The sequence below is a fragment of the Scyliorhinus canicula genome, chromosome 9, assembly GCF_902713615.1.
Source record: "Scyliorhinus canicula chromosome 9, sScyCan1.1, whole genome shotgun sequence".
NCBI classification, from domain to species: Eukaryota; Metazoa; Chordata; class Chondrichthyes; order Carcharhiniformes; family Scyliorhinidae; genus Scyliorhinus; species Scyliorhinus canicula.
The window spans coordinates 168,667,372-168,690,802 of NC_052154.1; the positions used below are offsets into that span (position 1 = coordinate 168,667,372).

General features: G+C 49.6%; 1 protein-coding gene across 1 annotated transcript in view; it reads right to left on the reverse strand.

Moving 5' to 3' along the window:
• LOC119971886 (DENN domain-containing protein 5A-like) overlaps positions 1 to 23,431 on the reverse strand; it is a 387,311-nt gene that overhangs the window by 68,527 nt on the left and 295,353 nt on the right. The window contains 3 exon segments of the mRNA XM_038808165.1: positions 7,188 to 7,316; positions 18,056 to 18,137; positions 19,286 to 19,367. Of these exon segments, the coding sequence (XP_038664093.1) occupies positions 7,188 to 7,316; positions 18,056 to 18,137; positions 19,286 to 19,367 (293 nt within the window).

The following is a 23,431-nucleotide window of genomic DNA, read 5'->3' on the forward strand; positions in this document are numbered from 1 at the left end:
CTGCTTGATTGTCCTATTGATGATCCCTTTCATCATTTTATTGGTGATCGAGAGTAGACTGATGTGGAGTTAATTGGATTTGGGTTACCGTACTTCTCATGTAACTTTTAAATGAAATGAGGGTTTTTACAGGCAGCAAGTTCCAAACCTAACCACTCTTGTGTGTGAAATTAGCTTCTCCTCAACTCGCCTCCGATCCTTCTACTAATGACTTTAAATCAATGCCCTCTGGTTGTTGAACTTTCTGCTCAGGAAAACACATTCTTCCGATCCACTCCATCTAGGTCCCTCAATTTTGAACACCTGTTAAATCACCTCCTCTGTTCCAAAGAAAACAACCTCACGCTATCCAATCTTTTCTCAAAGTTTCCAGTCCTGAAAGAAAGCCAAAGGCAGACTAGCATTTATACTGCTACTTTCACGAACTCAAGATGTTTTAAAATGCTTTACAGCCAATGGAATGCTTTTGAAGCGTAGTCACTGTTGTAATGCAGGAAACATGGCAGTGAATACACACACAATAGCTCTTACAAATAGAAAAGTTATAATACACAGATAAGCTGATTTTGTGACGTTAACTAAGGTCCTGGAGTGGAACATGAATCTGTAACTTTGTGACTCCAGAGGCAAGTCTGCTACCAACTGAGCCATTGCGGACCAGAAACACCGTCGCAAATCTCCTCTGCATCTTTTCTAACCCAATAACATCCATTTTGTAATACGGTAACCAGAACTATATGCAGTTCTCTAGTTGTGGGTTTATTATTGTTTTAGACAGCTCTAGCACAATCCCCATGCTTTTGCATTCCATGCCGTGACTAATAAAGGAATCTATTCCATGTCCCTACTTAACCGGCTATCCTCCAGGTCCTACTGCCCTCAGATATTTGTGGGTGTACAGTCTGTTCCTCCACATTTTTTAAGTTTCAGACCATTTATTGTATATTTCCTTGTCTTAATTGTCGTTTCCAGTGTATCCCCTCACACTTCACAGATTGAATTCTATTTGTCACTTTTCTACCACGCAACCAATCCATTCATATCTTCCTCTAGTCCACAGTTTTCGTCCTCACCTTCAGCCACACAGCCAATCTTTGTATTATTTACAAATTTCCGAATCATGCCTCCCACCTTCAAGTCTAAGTCATTAATATATAGGGCAGCACGGTGGCGCAGTGGGTTAGCCATGCTGCCTCACGGCGCCGAGGTCCCAGGTTCGATGCCAGCTCTGGGTCACTGTCTGTGTAGAGTTTGCACATTCTCCCCGTGTTTGCGTGGGTTTCGTGCCCAGAACCCAAAGATGTGCAAGGTAGGTGGATTGGCCACACTAAATTGCCCCTTAATTGGAAAAAATGAATTGGGTACTCTAAGTTTATAAAAAAAAAGTAATTGACATATATACCACAAGAAGTAAGCAACCTAACAGTGCTCCCTGCATAACCCCACTGGAAACAGCCTTCCAATCACAAAAACACCAGTCAATCATTACTTTTTGCTTCCTGCCACAGAGCCATTTTGGATTCAACTTACTACTTTTCCTTGGATACAATGGAGTTTAGGGCGCGATTCTCCCAAAAGGGAATAAAGTCCCATAACGCGTTTAGGCCGCGTGTTTCCCAGCACTCGTAGTTGAATAAGGGGACTGAACTATGAATGCACGTCCGAGGCCGCATATAGCTCCAGTTAGTACAATGGGGAGGTCTACTCACCAGAACACCCAATTGTAGCGAGAGTGGCGTCCCAATCTCAGAGGTCCCAGAAACAATCCACAACCTCCCCCTCCAGCCCAAATGCAATATATGAGGGTTGAGGGTCACCGCCCAACACCCACGCTGGGCATCCCTGGCTCAATCACACAAACAAATGCCAGCATCGCACCTTGGCAATGCCAACTGGCATCATGGCAGTGCTCATGCCAGTTGAGTGCCACATGGGCACTTTGAGAGTGCCAGGCTTGCTCACAGGTGGCACTGCTAGGGTGCCCAGCTGGCACCAGCAGTGCCAGGCTAAACAAGCATTCCTCAGCACATTTAAGAATTCCATCCCCTCTGTACCTTTCACACATATTCAATCTCAATTAATATTTGGGTCATGGAAGACTCTTAGGATGGAATTTTCCACTCCCACCAGAAGCAGGAGTCGTACTGGGCAGTGGAGCACATTTGGCAGAGGCCAAAATCAGTTACCCAACGGTGGAGAATTAGGTTGGAACTTGTTCTCCCGACTTTTAGACCCGAGGAGCTGGAGGATGAGTCCGGGAGGATCCGCGGGAGCAGCCAGAGGATGGATGACAGGCGGTGACAACGAAGGTCCAGCATGCCAGAAGGCAGGGGTGGTCCTTATTCACGTCCGCTTTTCTCATCGAACGTGGCGTCACCTGTCATCTCACCCCCTTCCCATCCACCATTCCACCCACCCCCTCATCCCCCATTCCATACTGCCCCTCCCTCATTGTTCCCCCAACTATTCCCCCTACCCCCCGCCATGTCTTGTTCCACCCTCCCAGGGTCTAGTTAAGCACTCGAGTTAAGGGCCTGTGTCGGCACGGTCATTGGATCAATATACAAGGCAAGAGGGGTGATGATACCTAGTGAGATGACTCTGGTGCTCCTCAATCATGCCTAGTCCTGACTCTTATTGGTCACTCACATCCATCACCAGGACGTGGTATGCCTTGGGGGGGGGGGGGGGGGGGAGGGGGGGGGGGGCGACGACAGATCATAGGATCACCGTGCCCAGGGGCCTGGGGAGAGCAGCTGGGAAAGGGGGTGGCAGGCGTCATGACAGAGGCCTCACATGTGTTGGGTGTAATAGTGTTTTAATGGTGTACCATTGTGACCCTAACTTTCCCTACCCCTCCTGAGATGCACCTCTCCCCCCCCCCCCCCCCCCCCTCTCCCTCGGTGATCCTGTATCTACTTAGCCCACCGTGCTCTGCCCCTATGTTTAGATGTGTCCCCAGGATGCACATCAGAAGTGGAGGCAGCCTGCTTAGTGTGCCCTGTGGCCTTTGATGCCTCTGGTCGTCGTCCTTTAGAGGGCCGGGGGTCAGAGGAACCTGGCTGACTTGCCGGTGTCATATGCCTCACCGTGTGACCCTGTTCCGCCCACTGGCCCTGAGATGCGTCATTGTCAGGAAGGGGGGACTCGGGGAATGGTGACAGTTGTCTTCTACTTGTAGGGAGGCTCCGGGATAGCCTCTAGCACTCCCTCCTCCTGGTCGGTGCCTGTCAGGCCCCAAGGATCACCTTGGGTTGGAGGGGCTGCTGGAGTGAGCTCCAGAGGCCCCTGCATCATCGGCTCTGCCAGCCCCTGGGGCTCCCCATTGTGTGCACTGTGGTGTTGATGCCCTCAGCAATGCTGCTGTCTGACCAGACAATGCCCTGCAGTGCCTCACCAACGTCCACCTGTGTCTAGGATAAGGTTCCTCAAAGACTGGAACATCATAGAATACCTACAGTACAGAGGGAGGCCATTTGGCACATCAAGTCTGCACCGACTGTCTGATAGAGTACCCTGCCTAGGCCCACTCCCCCATCCTATCCCCACAGCCCCACCCAACCTCACATCTTTGGACAGTAAGGGCCAATTTAGCATGGCCAATTCACCTAACATGCACATCTTGGACTGTGGAAGGAAACCGGAGCATCCGGAGGAAACCCACGCAGACAGGGGGCGGAATTCTCCGACCCCCTGCAGGGTCGGGGAATCGGCCGGGGCTGGCGTAAATCCCGCCCCCGCCGTGCCCACGATGGGCCGAAGTCCCGCCGCTGTCAGCCTCTCCCGCCGACGTGGTTTAAACCACCTGTGCCGGCGGGACTAGCGGCTGCGAGCAGGGGGGGGGGGGCGCGGGCGATCGGGACCCCGGGGGTTGCCCCCACAGTGACCTGGCCCGCGATCGGGGCCCACCGATCGGCGGCGGGCCAGTGCCGTGGGGGCACTCTTTTTCATCCGCCGCAGCCGCCACGGCCTCCCCAATGGCGGAGGCGGAAGAGACCCCCTCCACCACGCATGCGCCGGTGTGATGTCAGCGGCCGCTGACGCTCCGCGCCTGCGTGGACTCACGCCACCTGGCGAAGGCATTTCGGCCAGCCCCGACGGCGATCGGACATGGCGCCAAAGGCCGTTGGTGCCAGTTGGCGGAGCGGGAGCCACTTCGGTGCGGGCCTAGCCCCTAAAGGTGCGGAGAAATTCCGTACCTTTGGGGAGGCCCGACGCCGGAGTGCTTGGCGCCACTTCCACTACGCCGGGACCCCGCCCCGCCGGGTAGGGGAGAATTTCGCCCAGGGAGAGAATGTGCAGACTCCACACAGTCACCTGAAGCTGAAATTGAACCCAAGTCCCTGGCGCTGTGAGGCAGCAGTGCTAACCTCTTGGGACAAGCTCTGGAGCACCTCAGCAGTCCCCACCCGAGACTGGGACATGTTCCGCAGTGCCTCGGCAAGATCCACCTGAGACTGGGACACAGTTCAAAGTGACTGGGATATGCACTGGAGTACCTCGGCAATGCCCACCTGAGACTCGAACATGCTCCGCAGCACCCTGGCAAGGTCCACCTGCGCCTGGGACACGTCCCCCATCGACTGGGACATACTGTCGTGGACTGAGCAACGCCTTGACACTACCACTCATGCTGCTAACATCGTGCTCCAGGCTTTCCATTGCGGTCACTACACCAGCAGTGTTGGCCTCGGTGCCATGCATTGTCAGCACCATCTCCTGCGTCCATAGCCTTTGAAGCTCCTACAATTAGATATGGACTCACTAGAGTGACACTGACACCCCCCTCTGAATCTTTAGGGCCACACACTAGTATCTGCATCAGCTCTGGGATAACCTGGTCCAGAGCCTCGGCATCGGACTGGGACCCAGCTGGGTCATGGGATGCAGCAGACCTCTGAGTGCTGTCTCCCCTGGATGTTCCTGCCTCTACCTGATGTGCATCAGCAACTGTGTGGTGCTGTGATGCCTCAATGGTGGCATCCTCAGAGCTCTCATTTAGGTGTTCTCTTGTGAGGCAGGGAGCCACCCCGGATGGGCCAGCACCATCAGATGGAGATCCTGTGGGAGAATGGGCATGAGGTCAGTGGGAGGGAAGGATCATTATGTCTGGCATGAACAACACAGTGTGACAGGTCATCCTGTGGGGGCCGATGGATAATCACCTCTGTGATGCAAGCCAAACTCGATGTTGGTGACCGTTCTATCCTTGTTCTATCCTCGGCAACCCCGCAACTTCCAGGGCCTATTCCTCCTTGGGAGATGTCCGGGCAGCCCGCTGCCTGTAAGGGCCCTTTCCAGTCTGTATGGGCCAACTTCTTCTGAAGGGGCAAAGAGAAGGCATTGTGAGCCACAAGGTGTGGGTACCACTGCTAGGAATGGGTGGGGTGGGCTGGTGGATGCCAGGGTGTGCTAGAGCAAAGGTGCGGAATTGTACTAGGGAGGGCAGGGTGGGCTGCGGTGCCAACTGTAGGATCGTCGGGTCAGGGCGGATGGCCAGGGGTGGCAGATGGGACAGGTGCTGGGGAGGCTGATGCCTGCTTACCCGTGCAGCCCAGTGGAGGTTGTTGAGATTCTTGCGACTACCTGCTAGGCGGCGCTGGCTGCCATGTGGCTGACCCTCCAACCCCCTCGGGGAACAGGGTATACAAGCTGGCCTCCACCACGTCGAACACTCTGGCCAGGTTAGCATCTCCAAATCATGGAGCTGGTCTGCGTGGTGGCATGGCTGCGTGCGGTCTGATTATTTGCTCTGCGGGATCGGTTTATGAGCAGCACCCAGGGAGCTTCTGGGTGTGGTCCAGGTGAATCTGCTGGTAGGACTGCTGGTAATTCCCAATGTGAAATGAAATGGAATGAAAATGAAAATGAAAATCGCTTATTGTCACAGTAGGCTTCAAATGAAGTTACTGTGAAAAGCCCCTAGTCACCACATTCCGGCACATGTTTGGGGAGGCTGGTACAGGAATTTAACCCGCGCTGCTGGCTGCCTTAGTCTGCTATAAAGCCAGCTATTTAGCCATGCGCTAAACCAGTCCCTAGTCTGTGGGGCATCGTTACCATCCCTAATTGGCGGTGGATACCAGTGGTGGTCTCGGCGGGTCAGCTGCCAGGAAGCACCCAGCAATTCTTAGAACCACACTTAGAAACTTTCTGTTAGACCACGCCTGTGATCTTTTGCACGAGGTATTAAAATAAATCCCTCTCTACTTGTTAAATGGACATGGAAGATCCCTTGTCACTGGTCAGTTCAAGTCAGTTTAACTAATTTGTGGCGTGTTTGTTGGGCTCTCCTGTGCACAAAATTACATTTTCCTGCATATCAGCAACTAAACTTCAAAAATAATTTATTACATTTGGAAAGCTTTGAGAAATCCCTAGGGCATAAAACATTATCAAAATACAAGCTCTTCTGTTCATTACAGTTATTATTGGGAACTAATGGCAGTCAAAATTAAACCAGAACAATATTTACTGGTTCCCGTTCAGTTGCCTAATTTTACTTTGCTCTGGACAGTTTATATTGAGTTGGCTGAATTCAACATCATTATAAGTATCCTTCTTATCTCATTGCTTAACATACCATCGCCGCTTTTAGCCCCTCAACAGAGTTATAAAAGACAGTTCCTGTTAATCAGGTCTTCAACCCGGCTATTAATTCATGCAGATCCATTCATTTATGCATTTTCCCTGCTGTGTGTCTTCAAACAAGGAAATATTGGGGATTTAATTAGCGTTTTCTTCTGTAGCCTAATTTAAAGACAAATGTATCAAACATCGTGGGTTGGATCCCCCCCCCCCCCCCCCCCCCCCCTGGTGTGTTTTGTGGTGGCGGAGGCAGCCTGCCATTGGCCGGCGCAGGATCTTCGGGTCCCATCGCTGGGGGTGAAGGTTCAAATACCGCTTCAATAAGGTGACTGCAGTCTTAATTGCAAAACAATCTTTTTTTCAGTTTTAACGGCATCTTGAAACTACAACATAATTCTAGTCCATTTGAACACATCTTGCACTGGCTATAGCAGAAATACTGTAATCATAGATGGTGCATATGTTTCTTTTTCCCAAGTTATATTTTTACTGGCCATACTAGTATTTCTTTATATAACACAGTTTACACTGGCTACTAATATAGTATGAAATAAAGATAACCCTAGATGGTTATAGGAACAATATACTGTGCTCCTTACTTGGTCAATTCATGGTCTGAGAGGAGCTGCTTGATATGGCTGGACAGCAGTTTCTTCTCCATAGAGAGTCTCACCCAAGCTCGAGCTTTGCCCACATCAGTTTTTATCTCACCAATATTCTGGATGTGTCTGAAATAGGAAAAATTATTTGGATAGTAAGTCAATCCAGTCCAGACCTGTTTTGAGATCTCAAATTGTTGTGTTGATTTCTGCCAGAACACATACTGTAGACTCTACAAAATCAGACCATTAATGGGGAATAGTTGAATAAATACAAGAATGCTCATTGGACAATTTCAAGATGTGTATTCCCTACTTCAATTTCAAGACCAGTACAGACACACTGGCCCGGATTCTCCCCTACCCGGCGGGGCGGGGGGGTCCTGGCGTGTCGGAGTGGGGTGAACCACTCCGGCGTCGGGCCGCCCTAAAGGTGTAGAATTCTCCGCACCTTTAGGGGCCAAGCCCTCACATTGAGGGGCTAGGCCCGCGCCAGAGTGGTTTCCACTCCGCCGGCTGGCGTCAACGGCCTTTGGCGCCACTCAGCCGGGGCCGAAGGACTTCGCTGGCCAGCGTAAGTCCGCGCATGCGCCGGAGCGTCAGCGACTGCTGACGTAATACCGGCGCATGCGTAGGGAGGGGGGGTCTCTTCCGCCTCCATGGCGAGGTGGAAGAAAAAGAGTGCCCCCTCGCACAGGCCCGTCCGTCCGATCGATGAGCCCCGCCACCGTGGAGGCAACCCCCCGGGGTCAGATCCCCCCCCCCCACCCCCACCCCCCCCCCCCCCAGGACCCCAGGCCCGCCCGCGCGCCAATTGCAAGCCGGTCAGGTAGTATTTTGATTCCCGCCGGCGGGAGAGGCCTGTCGCGGCAGGAACTTCGGCCCAGCGTGGGCCGGATAATCGCCGCGGGGGGCCCGCCGACCGGCGGCGATTCCTGCCCCCGCAGAATCTCGGGGGGGGCGGAGAATTCGGGACACGGCGGGGCGGTATTGATGGTGGCCCCAGGGTGATCTCCGACCCCCCGGGGGGTCGGAGAATCCCCGCCCAATGTTCCAGATCAGTCCAAAGACATGCAGGTTAGGTGGATTGACCTTGATAAATTGCCTTTAGTGACCACAAAAAAGGTTAGGGGGGGTTATTGGGTTACGGGGATAGGGTGGAACTGAGGGCTTAAGTGGGTCGGTGCAGACTCGTTGGGCCGAATGGCCTCCTTCTGCACTGTATGTTCTATGTTTTCTTCTATGCAGTAATTTCTATTAGTCTATGTTCAATGATTAAACTGAAAACAAATCTGCATCAATTACTTGATATTTTAAAAACTATCAATTAATTCTTCCATAGTGATTTCAAATTAATCAGCATTAACACCACCCCATTAGGCTACAGACATGTACATTTACATCAATGTACTAAACTGTAAACTTACAATAGTGTGAAAACCTAAACTTTTCTTCAATGCAAATCAAATATTTTGAATCTACTTATAAAAAGGACTGGTGCCTATTGAATCCCTTGGGTGGGATTCTGTGGGCCACCAACTGCGTTTTCCTGGTGAGCACACCCTCGCCGCCAGCGGGACTCTCCGTTCCTGCCACCTGCCAATGAGATTTCCCATTGTGGTTACCCCACGGCGCTGGGAAACCCGCGGGCATAGGTGCGCTGCCAGCGCAACAAAGAATCTAGCCCCTTGTATTTCAATTTGTAGTATGTTCCTAATATCTGTTTTCTCATTACCATCTCAGGTGACCAGTTATCCAACTCAAACTTTCATAATACCAAGTATTTAGAACATAGAACATTACAGTGCAGTATGGGCCCTTCGGCCCTCGATGTTGCGCCGACCCGTGAAACCATCTGAAGCCTATCTGACCTACACTATTCCATTTTCATCCATATGTCTATCCAGTGACCACTTAAATGCCCTTAAATTTGGCGAGTCTACTACTATTGCAGGCAGGGTGTTCCACACCCCTACTACTCTCTGAGTAAAGAAACTGCCTCTGACATCTGTCCTATATCTACCACCCCTCAATTTAAAGCTATGTCCCCTCATGTTGGTCATCACCATCCGAGGAAAAAGACTCTCACTGTCCACCCTATCTAACCCTCTGACTATCTTATATGTCTCTATTAAGTCACCTCTCAGCCTTCTCCTCTCTAACGAAAACAACCTCAAATCTCTGAGCCTTTCCTCGTAAGACCTTCCCTCCATACCAGGCAACATTCTAGTAAATCTCCTCTGAACCCTTTCCAAAGCTTCCACATCCTTCCTATAATGTGGTGACCAGAACTGCACGCAGTACTCCAGGTGCGGGCCGCACCAGAGTTTGTACAGCTGCAGCATGACCTCGTGGCTCCGAAACTCAATCCCCCTACTGATAAAGGCTAGCACAACCATATGCCTTCTTAACAGCACTATTAACCTGGGTGGCAACTTTCAGGGATTTATGTACCTGGATGCCGAGATCTCTCTGTTCATTTACACTACCAACAATCTTGCCATTAGCCCAGTACTCTGCATTCCTGTTACTCCTTCCAAAGTTAACCACCTCATACTTTTCCGCATTAAACTCCATCTGCCACCTCTCAGCCCATCTCTGCAGCTTATCTATGTCCCTCTGTAACCTATAACATTCCTCAGCACTATCCACAACTCCACCGACCTTCGTGTCATCTGCAAATTTACTAACCCATCCTTCTACACCCTCTTCCAGGTCATTTATAAAAATGACAAACAGCAGTGGCCCCAAAACAGATCCTTGCGGTACACCACTAGTAACTGAACTCCAGGATGAACATTTGCCATCAACCACCACCCTCTGTCTTCTTTCAGCTAGCCAATTACTGATCCAAACCGCTAAATCACCTTCAATCCCATACTTCCGTATTTTCTGCAATAGCCTACCGTGGGGAACCTTATCAAACGCCTTACTGAAATCCATATATACCTCATCAACCACTTTACCCTCATCCACCTGTTTGGTCACCTTCTCAAAAAACTCAATAAGGTTTGTGAGGCATGACCTACCCTTCACAAAACCGTGTTGAGTATCGCTAATCAACTTGTTCCTTTCAAGATGATTATAAACCCTATCTTTTATAACCTTTTCCAACATTTTACCCACAACCAAAGTAAGGCTCACAGGTTTATAATTACCAGGGTTGTCTCTACTCCCCTTCTTGAACAAGGGGACAACATTTGCCATCCTCCAGCCTTCCAGCACTATTCCTGTCGACAAAGACGCCATAAAGATCGAGGACAAAGGCTCTGCAATCTCCTCCCTGGCTTCCCAGAGAATCCTAGGATAAATCCCATCTGGCCCAGGGGACTTATCTATTTTTACACTTTCCAAAATTGCTAACACCTCCTCCTTGTGAACCTCAATCCCATCTAGCCTGGTCAACTGTACCTGAGTATTCTCCTCTCCTAATATTTATAATAATCAAGCAATTTTTATTAAGTCACTCTTTAACCTTTTCAGCATCAATGAAGAAAACTCTAACTTTTCAAATCTTTCTTCATAAAAATGAAACCTGGTAATGGCAATACATACTGTGGGCTCGATTTAATCACTGCGTTGTGCTCGGTGCAGATCTGGGCGCACGGTTAAATAGCAGGAAAGGCCCAAAATTGAGATCTGCGCTAGAACGCTAATCAGTTTTCTATCTGCCCGGCCCACCTCAATTGTGAGTTTCAGATCACGCCCAAATATAGCGAGCATATCATCAACTCCAATTAGCACCAATTTCCATCTTATTAGCGAGATTGAAATTGAATGCAACGGCCTCCTGGGAATTAACCGGCTCCCAAATGAGAAATCATGTGGGCTCCATTTAGTACTCCTTTTTTAAAATGTGAAGCTGCCTCAATGGTTGCTGAGGGGATCTGAGGAGATGAATAGCTATTTCTATTTCCATTTTTGGGCATGTAGCTCAAGGGCACCGGAGCTCCTGCCCCAGTGTTCGGGGGCTGGGGGGGGGGGGGGGCTATCATCCGTGAAGTCTTCCAGCCATCTTTAAATATTGTGGATACCCATAAAGGGGCAACTACAGCTGCTGCCTGTCTGTCCTACCAAAAAGTTCCAGGACAGAGTCATGCTCTTTCTTATATGCTAACGGTCACTTTAACTCCCTTTGTCTGTGAGCGGACTCAAACTTCACAGTTGAAGGCTATTACTAATAAGGAACTGGCTTTGTTAGTTGTGAGAGCACTTCACAGCTTCAGGTTGTGTTTGCTCCTTGCTTCTGCTGGTGGCTGCAGATTCCTGGTGTTTTCTGTAGCTGAGTTTGTTTACTTGCTGCTGATTCCCTTCCTTTTCTGCAATTACTGCTTAGGGGAGAGGAAAGGAAAAGGGAAGGAGAGGGGTGAGTCTGCAAGTGAGGCCCTGGCACTGGGCTTGGCTTGGGGCTGGATTTGAAAACTGCCTGATTGTTCACAAGTGCCTGATGAAGGCAACACTAGGGAGGAGGCAAAGGATGGGACTGCCAATTACAATCTACAAAGGCCTATGACGCACAGACTGGAGGCTTGGAAAGAGTGAGGCAGGAGGGCTTGGACTTAAGTCACCCTGCAGCCTCTTTGCATTTTCCTCACAGCACACATATCCACCCAGCTTAGTGTCGTCTGCAAATCTGGAGATACTGCATGCACTTCCTTTGTCCAAATCATTATTGTATATTGTGAACAGCTAGGGTCCCAGCACTGAACCCTGCGGTGCCCCATTGACCTGCCACTCTGAAAAGGACCCGTTTATTCCCACTCTCTGCTTACTGTCTGTCAACCAGTTCTCTATCCACGTCAATACATTACTCCCAATACCATGAGCTTTAATTTTGCTCACTAATCTCGTGTGGGACCTTGCCAAAAACCTTTTGAACGCCCAGATACATAACATCCACTGGTTCATCCTTGTCCACTCTACTGGTCACATCCTCAAAAAAAATCCAGAAATTTGTCAAGAATGATTTCCCTTTAGTGAATCCATGCTGACTTGCACCGATTATGTCCCTGCTTTCCAAATGCTCAGTTATTTCATCCTCAATAATTCATTCCAGCATTTTCCCCATCACCGATGTCAGGCTCACCGGTCTATAATTCACCGTTTTCTCTCTCCCTCCTTTTTTAAAAAGTGAGGTTACATTAGCTACCCTCCAATCCACTGGAACTCTTTCAGAGTCTATAGAATGCTGGAAAATAAGCACCAATGCATCCACTATTTCTAGGGCCACTTCCTTAAGTACTCTGGGATGCAGAACATCAGGCCCTGGGTACTTATCGGGTTTTAATCCCATCAATTTCCCCAATACAATTTCCTGACTAATAAGGATTTTATTCCAGACCCTGTATTCCCTAGTATTTCTGGAAGGTTATTTGTGTCCTCCTTAGTGAAGACAGATCCAAAATATTTGTTCAACTGGTCTGCCATCTCTTTGTTGCCCATTATGAGTTTACCTGATTCTAACTGTAAGGGACCTACGTTTGTCTTCACCAGTCCTTTTCTCTTCACAGATCTATACAAGCTTTTGCAGTCAGTTTTTATGTTTTCTGCAAGCTTACTCTCATATTCTATTTTCCCCTTCCGAATTAAACCCTTTGTCCTCTTCTGCTGAATTTTTATTTCTTCCAGTCCTTAGGCTTGCAGTTTTTTCTGGCCAATTTATATGTCTCCTCTTTGGCTTTAACACTATCGCTGATTTCCCTTGTTATCCATGGTTGAGCCACCTTCTCCATCTTACTGTTGCACCAGACAGTGATGTATAATTGTTGAAGTTCATCCATGTGTTCTTTAAATGTCTGCCATTGCCTAGCCACCGTCAACCCCTTAAGTATTCTTTGCTGGCCTATCCTAGCCAATGTGTTATGGGCAAGTGTTTAGAAAACTCCAAAGTATATCATGGAGTTCACCTGGCCCACGACTTTTAATAGATTTTCGTTATGGGGAGCACAAGGGTCCACTCTTCACGTGTTATGCAACAGAGACTTTAAGTATTTTTAAAACAAAACAATGTTTATTCTATGAACCCAGTTAACATTTTAGAAACACACAGTAAACTACCAACACGCATAACCCCACATATATAATATTTCATAGGTAACCTTTAATACTTTTCCTAGCAACATCCATAAGTTAAGCCCTTTTTTAAAACAAAGACAGCAGGTTTAAATTCTCTACAGAAACAGGTATTACTTTGAAATCATCAAGTGATCTACAGACATTCTGGAGAGAGAAAGAGATATGCAGCTTCTTGTTTGAATGCATCCCTCCAACTCAAAGCAAAACCAAAAAGAGCAGCTTTTCAGCTCAAAACGAAAGTGAAAGATAGAAAGACAGCCCAGCTCCATCCACACACTGACATCACTACATAAAGTTTGAAAAAAACGATGCCAGAGAAATATTCAGTTAGAGTCAGCGAAACACAAGACACTGTCACAGCTAAAATTTGAGCACTTGTGGAGTATAATGCATCTAGACTATTAGAACTCACCACCTGTAATAACAGTATTGGCTGTACCCTCAAAAATGGTAATATTCATGCCTCAGATTAATGACTGCAAAAAGGAGTTTCTGTAAACCAGACCACATTCTTCATCTTTGTGAAAATAACACATCAGTTATGAGTATTTTGTAACAGAAGGCAAGGACATAATTTAATTGCACAAACGCTTGCTGGAGCTGAGCTGTATAGATGAACGGGTTTCCACAAAGTGCATAATAAACAAAAACAGGACTGGACTCAGCTAATCTCCACTGGCAAATAGTTTGCAACAATCTTGGCTCACATATGAAGCATGGCTATCTGGACACAATACAATACTGGCAGCTGCAGAACTGCACTACAACATAAATCAACAACTTTGAGAGACAAAGGGGAAGAAAATGAAAGTACTTTCTTTCATAAAACACTTTTCACTGGAGGTTCCCAATTTCTTTACAGCCAAATAAGTATTTTTGAACTCCAGTTGGTGTTGGAATGTGGGAAATGCAGCAAATATTTAGTTTACAACAGATCCTACAAAGAGCAACATAATAATGACCGGATAATTGTTTTTTGCTATCGGTTAAGCATCAATATTTGCTTGGACATTTTCAAGATTATGTCACGGTAATTTTGACATCCACCCGGGATGAGTTTGTGTATTGAGTCTGAAGAGATAGGAGAGGTCTTGAACAAGTATTTTTCTTCAGTATTTACAAACGAGAGGGGCCATATTGTTGGAGAGGACAGCGTGAAGCAGACTGATAAGCTTGAGGAGATACTTGTCAGGAAGGAAGATGTGTTGCGCGTTTTGAAAAACTTGAGGATAGACAAGTCCCCCGGGCCTGACGGGATATATCCAAGGATTCTATGGGAAGCAAGAAATGAAATTGCAGAGCCGTTGGCAATGATCGTTTCGTCCTCACTGTCAACAGGGGTGGTACCAGAGGATTGGAGAGTGGCGAATGTCGTGCCCCTGTTCAAAAAAGGGAATAGGGATAACCCTGGGAATTACAGGCTAGTTAGTCTTACTTCGGTGGTAGGCAAAGTAATGGAAAGGGTACTGAGGGATAGGATTTCTGAGCATCTGGAAAGGCATTGCTTGATTAGGGATAGTCAGCACGGATTTGTGAGGGGTAGGTCTTGCCTTACAAGTCTTATTGACTTCTTTGAGGAGGTGACCAAGCATGTGGATGAAGGTAAAGCAGTGGGTGTAGTGTACATGGATTTTAGTAAGGCATTTGATAAGGTTCCCCATGGTAGGCTTATGCAGAAAGTAAGGAGGCATGGGATAGTGGAAAATTTGGCCAGTTGGATAACAAACTGGCTAACCGATAGAAGACAGAGAGTGGTGGTGGATGGCAAATATTCAGCCTGGAGCCCAGTTATCAGTGGCGTACCGCAGGGATCAGTTCTGGGTCCTCTGCTGTTTGTGATTTTCATTAACGACTTGGATGAGGGAGTTGAAGGGTGGGTCAGTAAATTTGCAGATGATACGAAGATTGGTGGAGTTGTGGATAGTGAGGAGGGCTGTTGTCGGCTTCAAAGAGACATAGATAGAATGCAGAGCTGGGCTGAGAAGTGGCAGATGGAGTTTAACCCTGACAAGTGTGAGGTTGTCCATTTTGGAAGGACAAATATGAATGCGTAATACAGGGTTAATGGTAGGGTTCTTGGCAATGTGGAGGAGCAGAGAGATCTTGGGGTCTATGTTCATAGATCTTTGAAAGTTTCCACTCAAGTGGATAGAGCTGTGAAGAAGGCCTATGGTGTGCTAGCGTTCATTAGCAGAGGGATTGAATTTAAGAGCCGTGAGGTGATGATGCAGCTGTACAAAACCTTGGTAAGGCCACATTTGGAGTACTGTGTGCAGTTCTGGTCACCTCATTTTAGGAAGGATGTGGAAGCTTTGGAAAAGGTGCAAAGGAGATTTACCAGGATGTTGCCTGGAATGGAGAGTAGGTCATACGAGGAAAGGTTGAGGGTGCTAGGCCTTTTCTCATTAGAACGGAGAAGGATGAGGGGCGACTTGATAGAGGTTTATAAGATGATTAGGGGACTAGATAGAGTAGACAGTCAGAGACGTTTTCCCCGGGTGGAACACACTATTACAAGGGGACATAAATTTAAGATAAATGGTGGAAGATATAGAGGGGATGTCAGAGGTAGGTTCTTTACCCAGAGAGTAGTGGGGGCATGGAATGCACTGCCTGTGGAAGTAGTTGAGTCGGAAAAGTTAGGGACACTCAAGCGGCTATTGGATAGGTACATGGATTAGGGTAGAATAATGGAGTGTAGGTTAACTTCTTAAGGGCAGCACGGTAGCATTGTGGATAGCACAATTGCTTCACAGCTCCAGGGTCCCAAGTTCGATTTCGACTTGGGTCGCTGTCTGTGTGGAGTCTGCACATCCTCCCCGTGACTGCGTGGGTTTCCTCCGGGTACTCCGGTTTCCTCCCACAGTCCAAAGATGTGCAGGTTGGGTGGATTGGCCATGAAAAATTGTCCAAAATTCTATGATTAACCTAGGACAAAAGTTCGGCGCAACATCGTGGGCCGAAGGGCCTGTTCTGTGCTGTATTTCTCTATCTCTATCTATCACCCAAGGGGGAAAATGGGGCCACAGTTTAGCATCTCATCTAAAGATCACAACTTGATAGTTTTGCACTCCTTTGGTATTTAATGTTCCTGAACGTCAGCTTAAATTTTGTGTTCGAATCCCTGGATTGGGGCTTGAACTTACAAGTTTTAACTCAGAGGCCAGAGTGTTACAATTGTGCTAAGGCTGTCCAATGGGTGAAAACTAAAGGCAAGTATTATTTAGAACTTAATAGCTGCAATAACGCGATTTCATGGAATTTATGAATTTATTTGAAACGAGATATAGGAATTATTTGAAAACAACTGCATCTGATCTATGATAAACAGAAAATATTATAACCAGGTCGGATAGGTCTTTACTTAGAATGGTAAATGTTGTATTTTCAGTAGTAATTGTATTACAGCAGTCATAAGTAAGATTGCGGTTTCTGTTCCTCAAATTTCAACTTGTTTCCATAACTGCCCAGCAGATGGCATTGTAAGCCTTCTCATCTGATGCAAATTTCCAGCAGCACTGTTTACATGGTCTGTGAACACTCAGAGCGATTTCAAAGATTTTCTCCACAAAACTGGTCCAGAGTGTCTATCTCCGTTAGTTATTCTTCTCCCAGGACATAACATGCTGTTAAGTTACACCAGGACAGCATGGGACAGGCTCAATAAACCAGTTGGTCTTTTCCTGCCTGTCACTTTTATGTTTATAACACCAATAAGATGGATTAATTGATCTGAACAAACTTCTTATTGAAAAGGAACATTTGTAGGAATATGAAGACAGAACAGGGGATTATAGGGCTATATTGGATAGTTCTTTCAAAGAATTTACAAAGACATAAGGGTTAAGTTGTCTCCTTTGAGGCTGTATGATTAAAGTGTAACTAATTCTGTAAAATCAAGGAAGTTAATAAAAGCTTACTCCGGGTCACTGTCTGTGCGGACGTCTGCATGTTCTCCCCTTGTGTGCGTGGGTTTCCTCCGGTGTCTCCGGTTGCCTCCCACAATCCAAAGATGTGCAGGTTAGGTGGATTGGCCATGCCAAATCCAGCTACACCTCCCGCTGCCGGGGGAAAGCAGGCAGCATAATCCAGGATCCCTCCCACCCGGCTTACTCACTTTTCCAACTTCTTCCATCGGGCAGGAGATTCAGAAGTCTGAGAACACGCACAAACAGACTCAAAACAGCTTCTTCCCCACTGTCACCAGACTCCTAAATGACCCTCTTATGCACTGACCTCATTAACACTACACCCATGTATGCTTCATCCGATGCCAATGCTTATGTAGTTACATTGTATATATTGTGTTGCCCTATTATGTATTCTCATGTATTTTCTTGTATTTTCTTGAATTCTGTTTAATTCCCTTTTCTTCCCATGTACTGAATGATCTGTTGAGCTGCTTGCAGAAAAATACTTTTCACTGTACCTCGGTACACGTGACAATAAACAAATCCAATCCAAAATTGCCCTGAGTGTCCAAAATTGCCCTTAATGTTGGGTGGGGTTAAAGGGTTATGGGGATTGGGTGGAGGTGTGGGCTTGGGTAGGGTGCTCTTTCAAAGAGCCAGTGCAGATTCGATGGGCCGAATGGCCTCCTTCTGCACTGTAAATTCTATGATTTACTCTGCTTCCACAATGGCCTCCCTGTGTGCTGTTATATGATACTATCACCAAGCACTGAACCACACAATTCAAAGTGAATCATTAAACTTTTTCCAGAAGATCATTGAAACATAAAATTAAATCTTCTTTGGAGCCAAGTAACAAACTAGTTAGGATAATGACCTCACCTCATATCCTGGGTCAGTGAGATCTTTAAGGGCGGCATGGCAAGACCATCAAATTTTCTCCTCTCCAGATCTTGGATGATTCCTAAGGATCACAAATATGTGGATTTTAAGATATTTCCACTTTCATTTCTGCTGCTCACATCCTGGATGGAATTCTCCGACCCCCTGCAGGGTCGGGGAATCGCCCGGGGCCAGCGTAAATCCCGCCCCTGCCGTGGCCGTAATTCTCCGCCACCCGAGAATTGGCAGGAGCGGGAATCACGGCGCGCCGATTGGCGTGCCCCCGCGCCGATCGGCGTGCCCCCCGCGGCGTTCTCCGGCCCGCGATGGGTCGAAGTCCCGCCGCTGACAGGCCTCTCCCGCCGGCGGGAATTGGAGCACCTCTGGTGCCGGCGGGATTGGTGGTGCGAGCGGGCCCGGGGGGTGCCCACGGTGGCCTGGCCCGCGATCGGGGCCCACCAATCGGCGGGCGGGGCCAGTGCCGTGGGGGCACCCTTTTTCTTCCGCCGCCGCCACGGCCTCCACCATGGCGGAGGCAGAAGAGACCCCCTCCACCCTGCATGCACCGGTGCTGATGCGCCGGCACATGCGCGGACCGGCGAAGGCCTTTCGGCCAGCTCCGACGCCGGGCGGCATAGTGCCAAAGGCCATTGCCGCCAGTTTTGGCGCCACTCCGCTATGCCGGGACCCCCCGCCCCGCCGGGTAGGGGAATATTTCACCCCCTATATCAGGTCTTACCAAGCACACCAATAAACAGCAATGAAGTATAGCAGAGTCATAATAGGCTCTAGCTGTGTGGCATTAGTTACTTGGCTGATAATCTGGAGAGCTGGATCAATACTCCAGAGAATGCAAGTTTATATCCCACCATGGCAGTTTGAGAATTTGATCTTTTTAAAACAAAAATCTGGAAATAAAATAAATGGATCATGAAAAGTGAACACAAAACTGTTAGAATGTTGTAAAACCCAGCTAATATCTTTGGATAAGGAAACCTACCATCCTGACACAGAGAAGAAAAATTATTATCTGACACATTTATCTAACTTTATCTTGTGAACATCTGAAAGAGAATTACGGTTAGAGGCAATTTGGCCCATATGAATTTATCCACACTGTAAAATCCTAATGCAACTCAATTGTTTCTGAAATGAGTCCACTCCTTATAACCAGAACCAACACTTGGAAAATTTCTATTAATGTATATTCAAAGACTGAAAACTCCCTACCTGTGCTGCTTCCTAATACAGCTTCTTTTTTCTCCTTAGTCTCTTGGTAATGTAACAGGTGAGACCATAGTGCCGATTTACCCTATCAATAGAAAATACAACATGATGCAACATGTGGTAATCCACGGGAGGCAGGAGTTCCGTCACCATACCAATATTTATTTACAATAACAATATTAGAGGAGCAGCTACAAATAGTGCTGCTAGCAGTCCAGTCAACTTAAGACTAGCTCACAAAGCCTACACAGGTGATTATATGGGCCCCCTCAATGAGTTATCATTGAGGGAGCTCATACTCCAATTGGCCAACCAATAAAGCCAATTGGAGTTCATTACACAACATAAAACTTGATGTTTAGATAATGCCTTTAATGCAGCTTGTGGAGTTCTGAACCCTGGCTCCTACAATTCCTGCATTTTTATAACTATCAGTTTGTTAATAAAACGCTGATACTTAGCCTTAATTGCTCTTGAAGAGGCATGGCAAATGTGGCAAGGGTAGAAGTGATTGTTTAAAATAACTTGAATTTTTGGTGAGCATATCAATTGCCAGCACAAGTTAAAAATAGTTGCTTGAGACATCCGGTAGCCGCAATGCGGAGCTAAGCCGCACGTTCGGCAGCTCCCACGAATAACGGACTTTGGGGCTCTTTTCAGGGCCCCCAACGGAACATCGTCGGCGAATCCCGACGTGGGAAGGGGACTGGAGTCAATCCCTACGGTCCTATGGTCCGGACCAGGAGTGGGGTATGAAGAAAAACGGTGGAAGCACCCCTGGAAAAGCGGGGGAAGAAAAACAAAATGGCGGCCGGCCGAGGCCCGGAGGAGTGGAGGCAGTGGGCGCAGGAGCAGCAGGAGACTCTGCTGCGCTGCTTCCAGGAGCTTAAGGTGGAGCTGCTGGAGTCGTTGAAGGCTACCACCAGAGAGCTGATGGAGACTCAGACAGCCCAGGGGGCCGCGATCCGGGAGCTGTAGAAGCAGGCCTCCGAAAGGGAGGATGAGGCCGTGGCCGTCGCGGGGAAGGTGGAGATGCACGAGGCGCTCCATAAAAGGTGGCAGGAGCGGTTCGAGGAGCTGGACAACCGGTCGAGGCGGAAGAATTTGCGGATCCTGGGCCTCACGGAGGGGCTGGAGGGGTTGGACCTGGCGGCCTATGCGGTCATTATGCTGAACTCGCTGATGGGAGCTGGGTCCTTCCAGGGGCCCCTGGAGTTGGAGGGGGCCCACAGAATTCTGGCTAGGAGGCCCAAGCCGAACGAGCCGCTGCGGGCGGTGTTGGTGCGGTTTCACCGGTTCATGGATCGTGAGTGCGTGGTCCGGTTGGCCAAGAAGGAGCGGAGCAGCAAGTGGGAGAACACGGAGGTGCGGATCTTCCAGGACTGGAGTGCGGAGGTGGTGAAGCGGAGGGCCGGGTTCATCCGGACGAAGGCGGTGCTCCACAGACGGAGCGTGAAGTTTGGCATGTTGCAGCCGGCGCGTCTGTGGGTCACCTACAAGGACCGGCACTATTATTTTGAATCCCCGGAGGAGGCGTGGGCCTTTTGCAGGCCGAGAAACTGGACTCAAACTGAGGGTCTAAGATGGGGGATGTTGTATAATAATGTACTTGTGCTTGTTCTGTTTAATGCAAGATGTGGGTTGGCCTTAGGGTGGGTGGGGTGATGTCATTATGTCTCTTTTGTATGGGTCTGGTGGACGGGTTCGCGCAGGGGGGTAAACGGGGAGCTGGTGGGGGGGACTGGCAATGGGAGTTGCCCTAGAGGAGGCGGGGCTGGGCAGGGCGAAAGTGCGGGCTTTTCTCTGGGGGGGGGGGGGGGGGGGGGGGGGGAGGACCTGCTGATGGGCATGAAGGAGGAGGGGTAGTCCCACGTGGGGAGGAGTCGGAGGTAGGGCGGAAGTCGCCGGGGTCAGCAGAAGTTAGCTGGCTCACGGGAGTGCTAGGAGGGAGGGGCGCGGCTAGGAGGGGTCCTAGTCTGGGTGGGGGGGGGGGTACCGGGTTGCTGCTGAAACGGTCAGGAAGGAGCTGGAGGATGCAGGGGGTGCTGGGGGGGGGGGCTGGCCAGTGGTGGGCAGGGGATGGGTTATGGCTAGTCAGCAGGGGAGGGGGCAGGGAGCCCTCTGATCCGGCTGATAACCTGGAATGTGAGGGGGCTGAATGGGCCGGTCAAACGGGCCCGGGTGTTTGCGCACTTGAAGGGGCTGAAGGCGGATGTGGCCATGCTCCAAGAGACACACCTGAAAGTGGCGGACCAGGTTCGGCTGAGGAAGGGATGGGTGGGCCAAGTATTTCACTCAGGGCTGGATGAGAAGAGTCGGGGGGTGGCGATCCTGGTGGGGAAGAAGGTGACGTTTGAGGCATTAAATGTGGTGGCTGACAGTGGCGGGAGGTATGTGATGGTGAGTGGTAAGCTGCAGGGGGAGCGGGTTGTGTTGGTGAATGTTTACTCCCCAAATTGGGACGATGCGGGGTTTATGCGGCGTATGTTGGGCCGCATTCTGGACCTGGAGGTGGGGGGCCTGATCATGGGGGGAGGGGGGGGGGGACTTCAACACGGTGCTGGATCCCCCATTGGATCGATCCAAGTCCCGGACGGGTAGGAGGCCGGTGGCAGCTAAGGTGTTGATGGGATTTATGGACCAGATGGGGGGGGATCCCTGGAGGTTTGCGAGGCCAAGGGCCAGGGAGAACTCGTTTTTCTCCCACGTGCATAAGGCGTATTCGAGGATTTATTTTTTTGTCCTAAGCAGGTGGCTGGTTTCGAGGGTGGAGGATGTTGAATACTCTGCCATTGCCATTTCAGATCATGCCCCGCACTGGGTGGACCTCGGGCTGGGGGAGGAGAGGGACCAACGTCCGCTCTGGCGCTTGGAGGTGGGGCTGCTGGCAGATGAGGAGGTGGCCGGGAGGGTTCGGGGGTGTATTGAGAGGTACCTTGAGGCTAACGACAACGGGGAGGTCCGAGTGGGGACGGTTTGGGAGGCATTGAAGGCGGTGACTAGAGGGGAGTTGATTTCCATCCGAACCCATAGGGAGAGGGGGGAGCAGAGGGAGCGGGAGAGACTGATAGGGGAGATGGTGAGGGTGGATAGGAGATATGCGGAGGCTCCGGAGGAGGGATTGCTGGGGGAGAGGCGTAGCCTTCACGCCAGGTTCGACCTACTGACTACCAGAAAGGCGGAAGCTCAGTGGAGGAAAGCACAGGGGGCGGTGTATGAATATAGGGAGAAGATGAGCAGCTCCGAAAGCGGGACGCGGCCAGGGAGATTGGGGGAGTGACGGATAGAGCTGGGAAGGTGGTGCGGAGGGGGGTAGATGTTAATGGGGTCTTCAGGGACTTCTATGGGGAACTGTACCGGTCTGTACCCCCGTGGAGGGGGGTGGAATGTTGCGCTTGTTGGACAAGCTGCGATTTCCGAGGGAGGAGGAGGGGCAGGTGGAGGGACTGGGGGCGCCGATCGAGCTGGAGGAGTTGGTTAAAGGGATAGGGAGCATGCAGTCGGGGAAGGCGCCGGGGCCGGATGGGTTTCTGGCAGAATTTTATAAAAGGTATGCGGACCTGTTGGGCCCCCTGTTGGTCCGGACCTTTAACGAGGCAACGGAGGGGGGGGGGGGGGGGGGGGGGGGGGGGGGCTTTGCCCCCAACTATGTCACGGGCGCTGATTTCCTTGATCCTGAAGCGGGACAAGGACCCTCTGCAGTGTGGGTCACATAGGTCGATCTCGCTGCTAAATGTAGACGGCAAGCTGCTGGCAAAGATCCTAGCCACGAGAATAGAGGATTGTGTGCCGGGGGTCATTCATGAAGACCAGAAGGGGTTTGTGAAGGGAAGGCAGTTGAATACAAATGTACGAAGGCTCCTCAGCGTTATTATGATGCCGGCTGTGGAAGGGGAGGCGGATATAGTGGTGGCATTAGATGCGGAGAAGGCCTTTGATAGGGTTGAGTGGGAGTATCTGTGGGAGGTGTTGGAGAGGTTTGGGTTTGGGGAGGAGTTTGTCCGTTGGGTGAGGTTGCTCTATGAGGCCCCGATGGCGAGTGTAGCCACGAATAGGAGGAGGTCGCGAGTGTCGCTTTATGCGGACGACCTGTTGCTGTATGTGGCGGACCCGGTGGGGGGGATGCCGGAGGTGATGAGGATTCTTAGT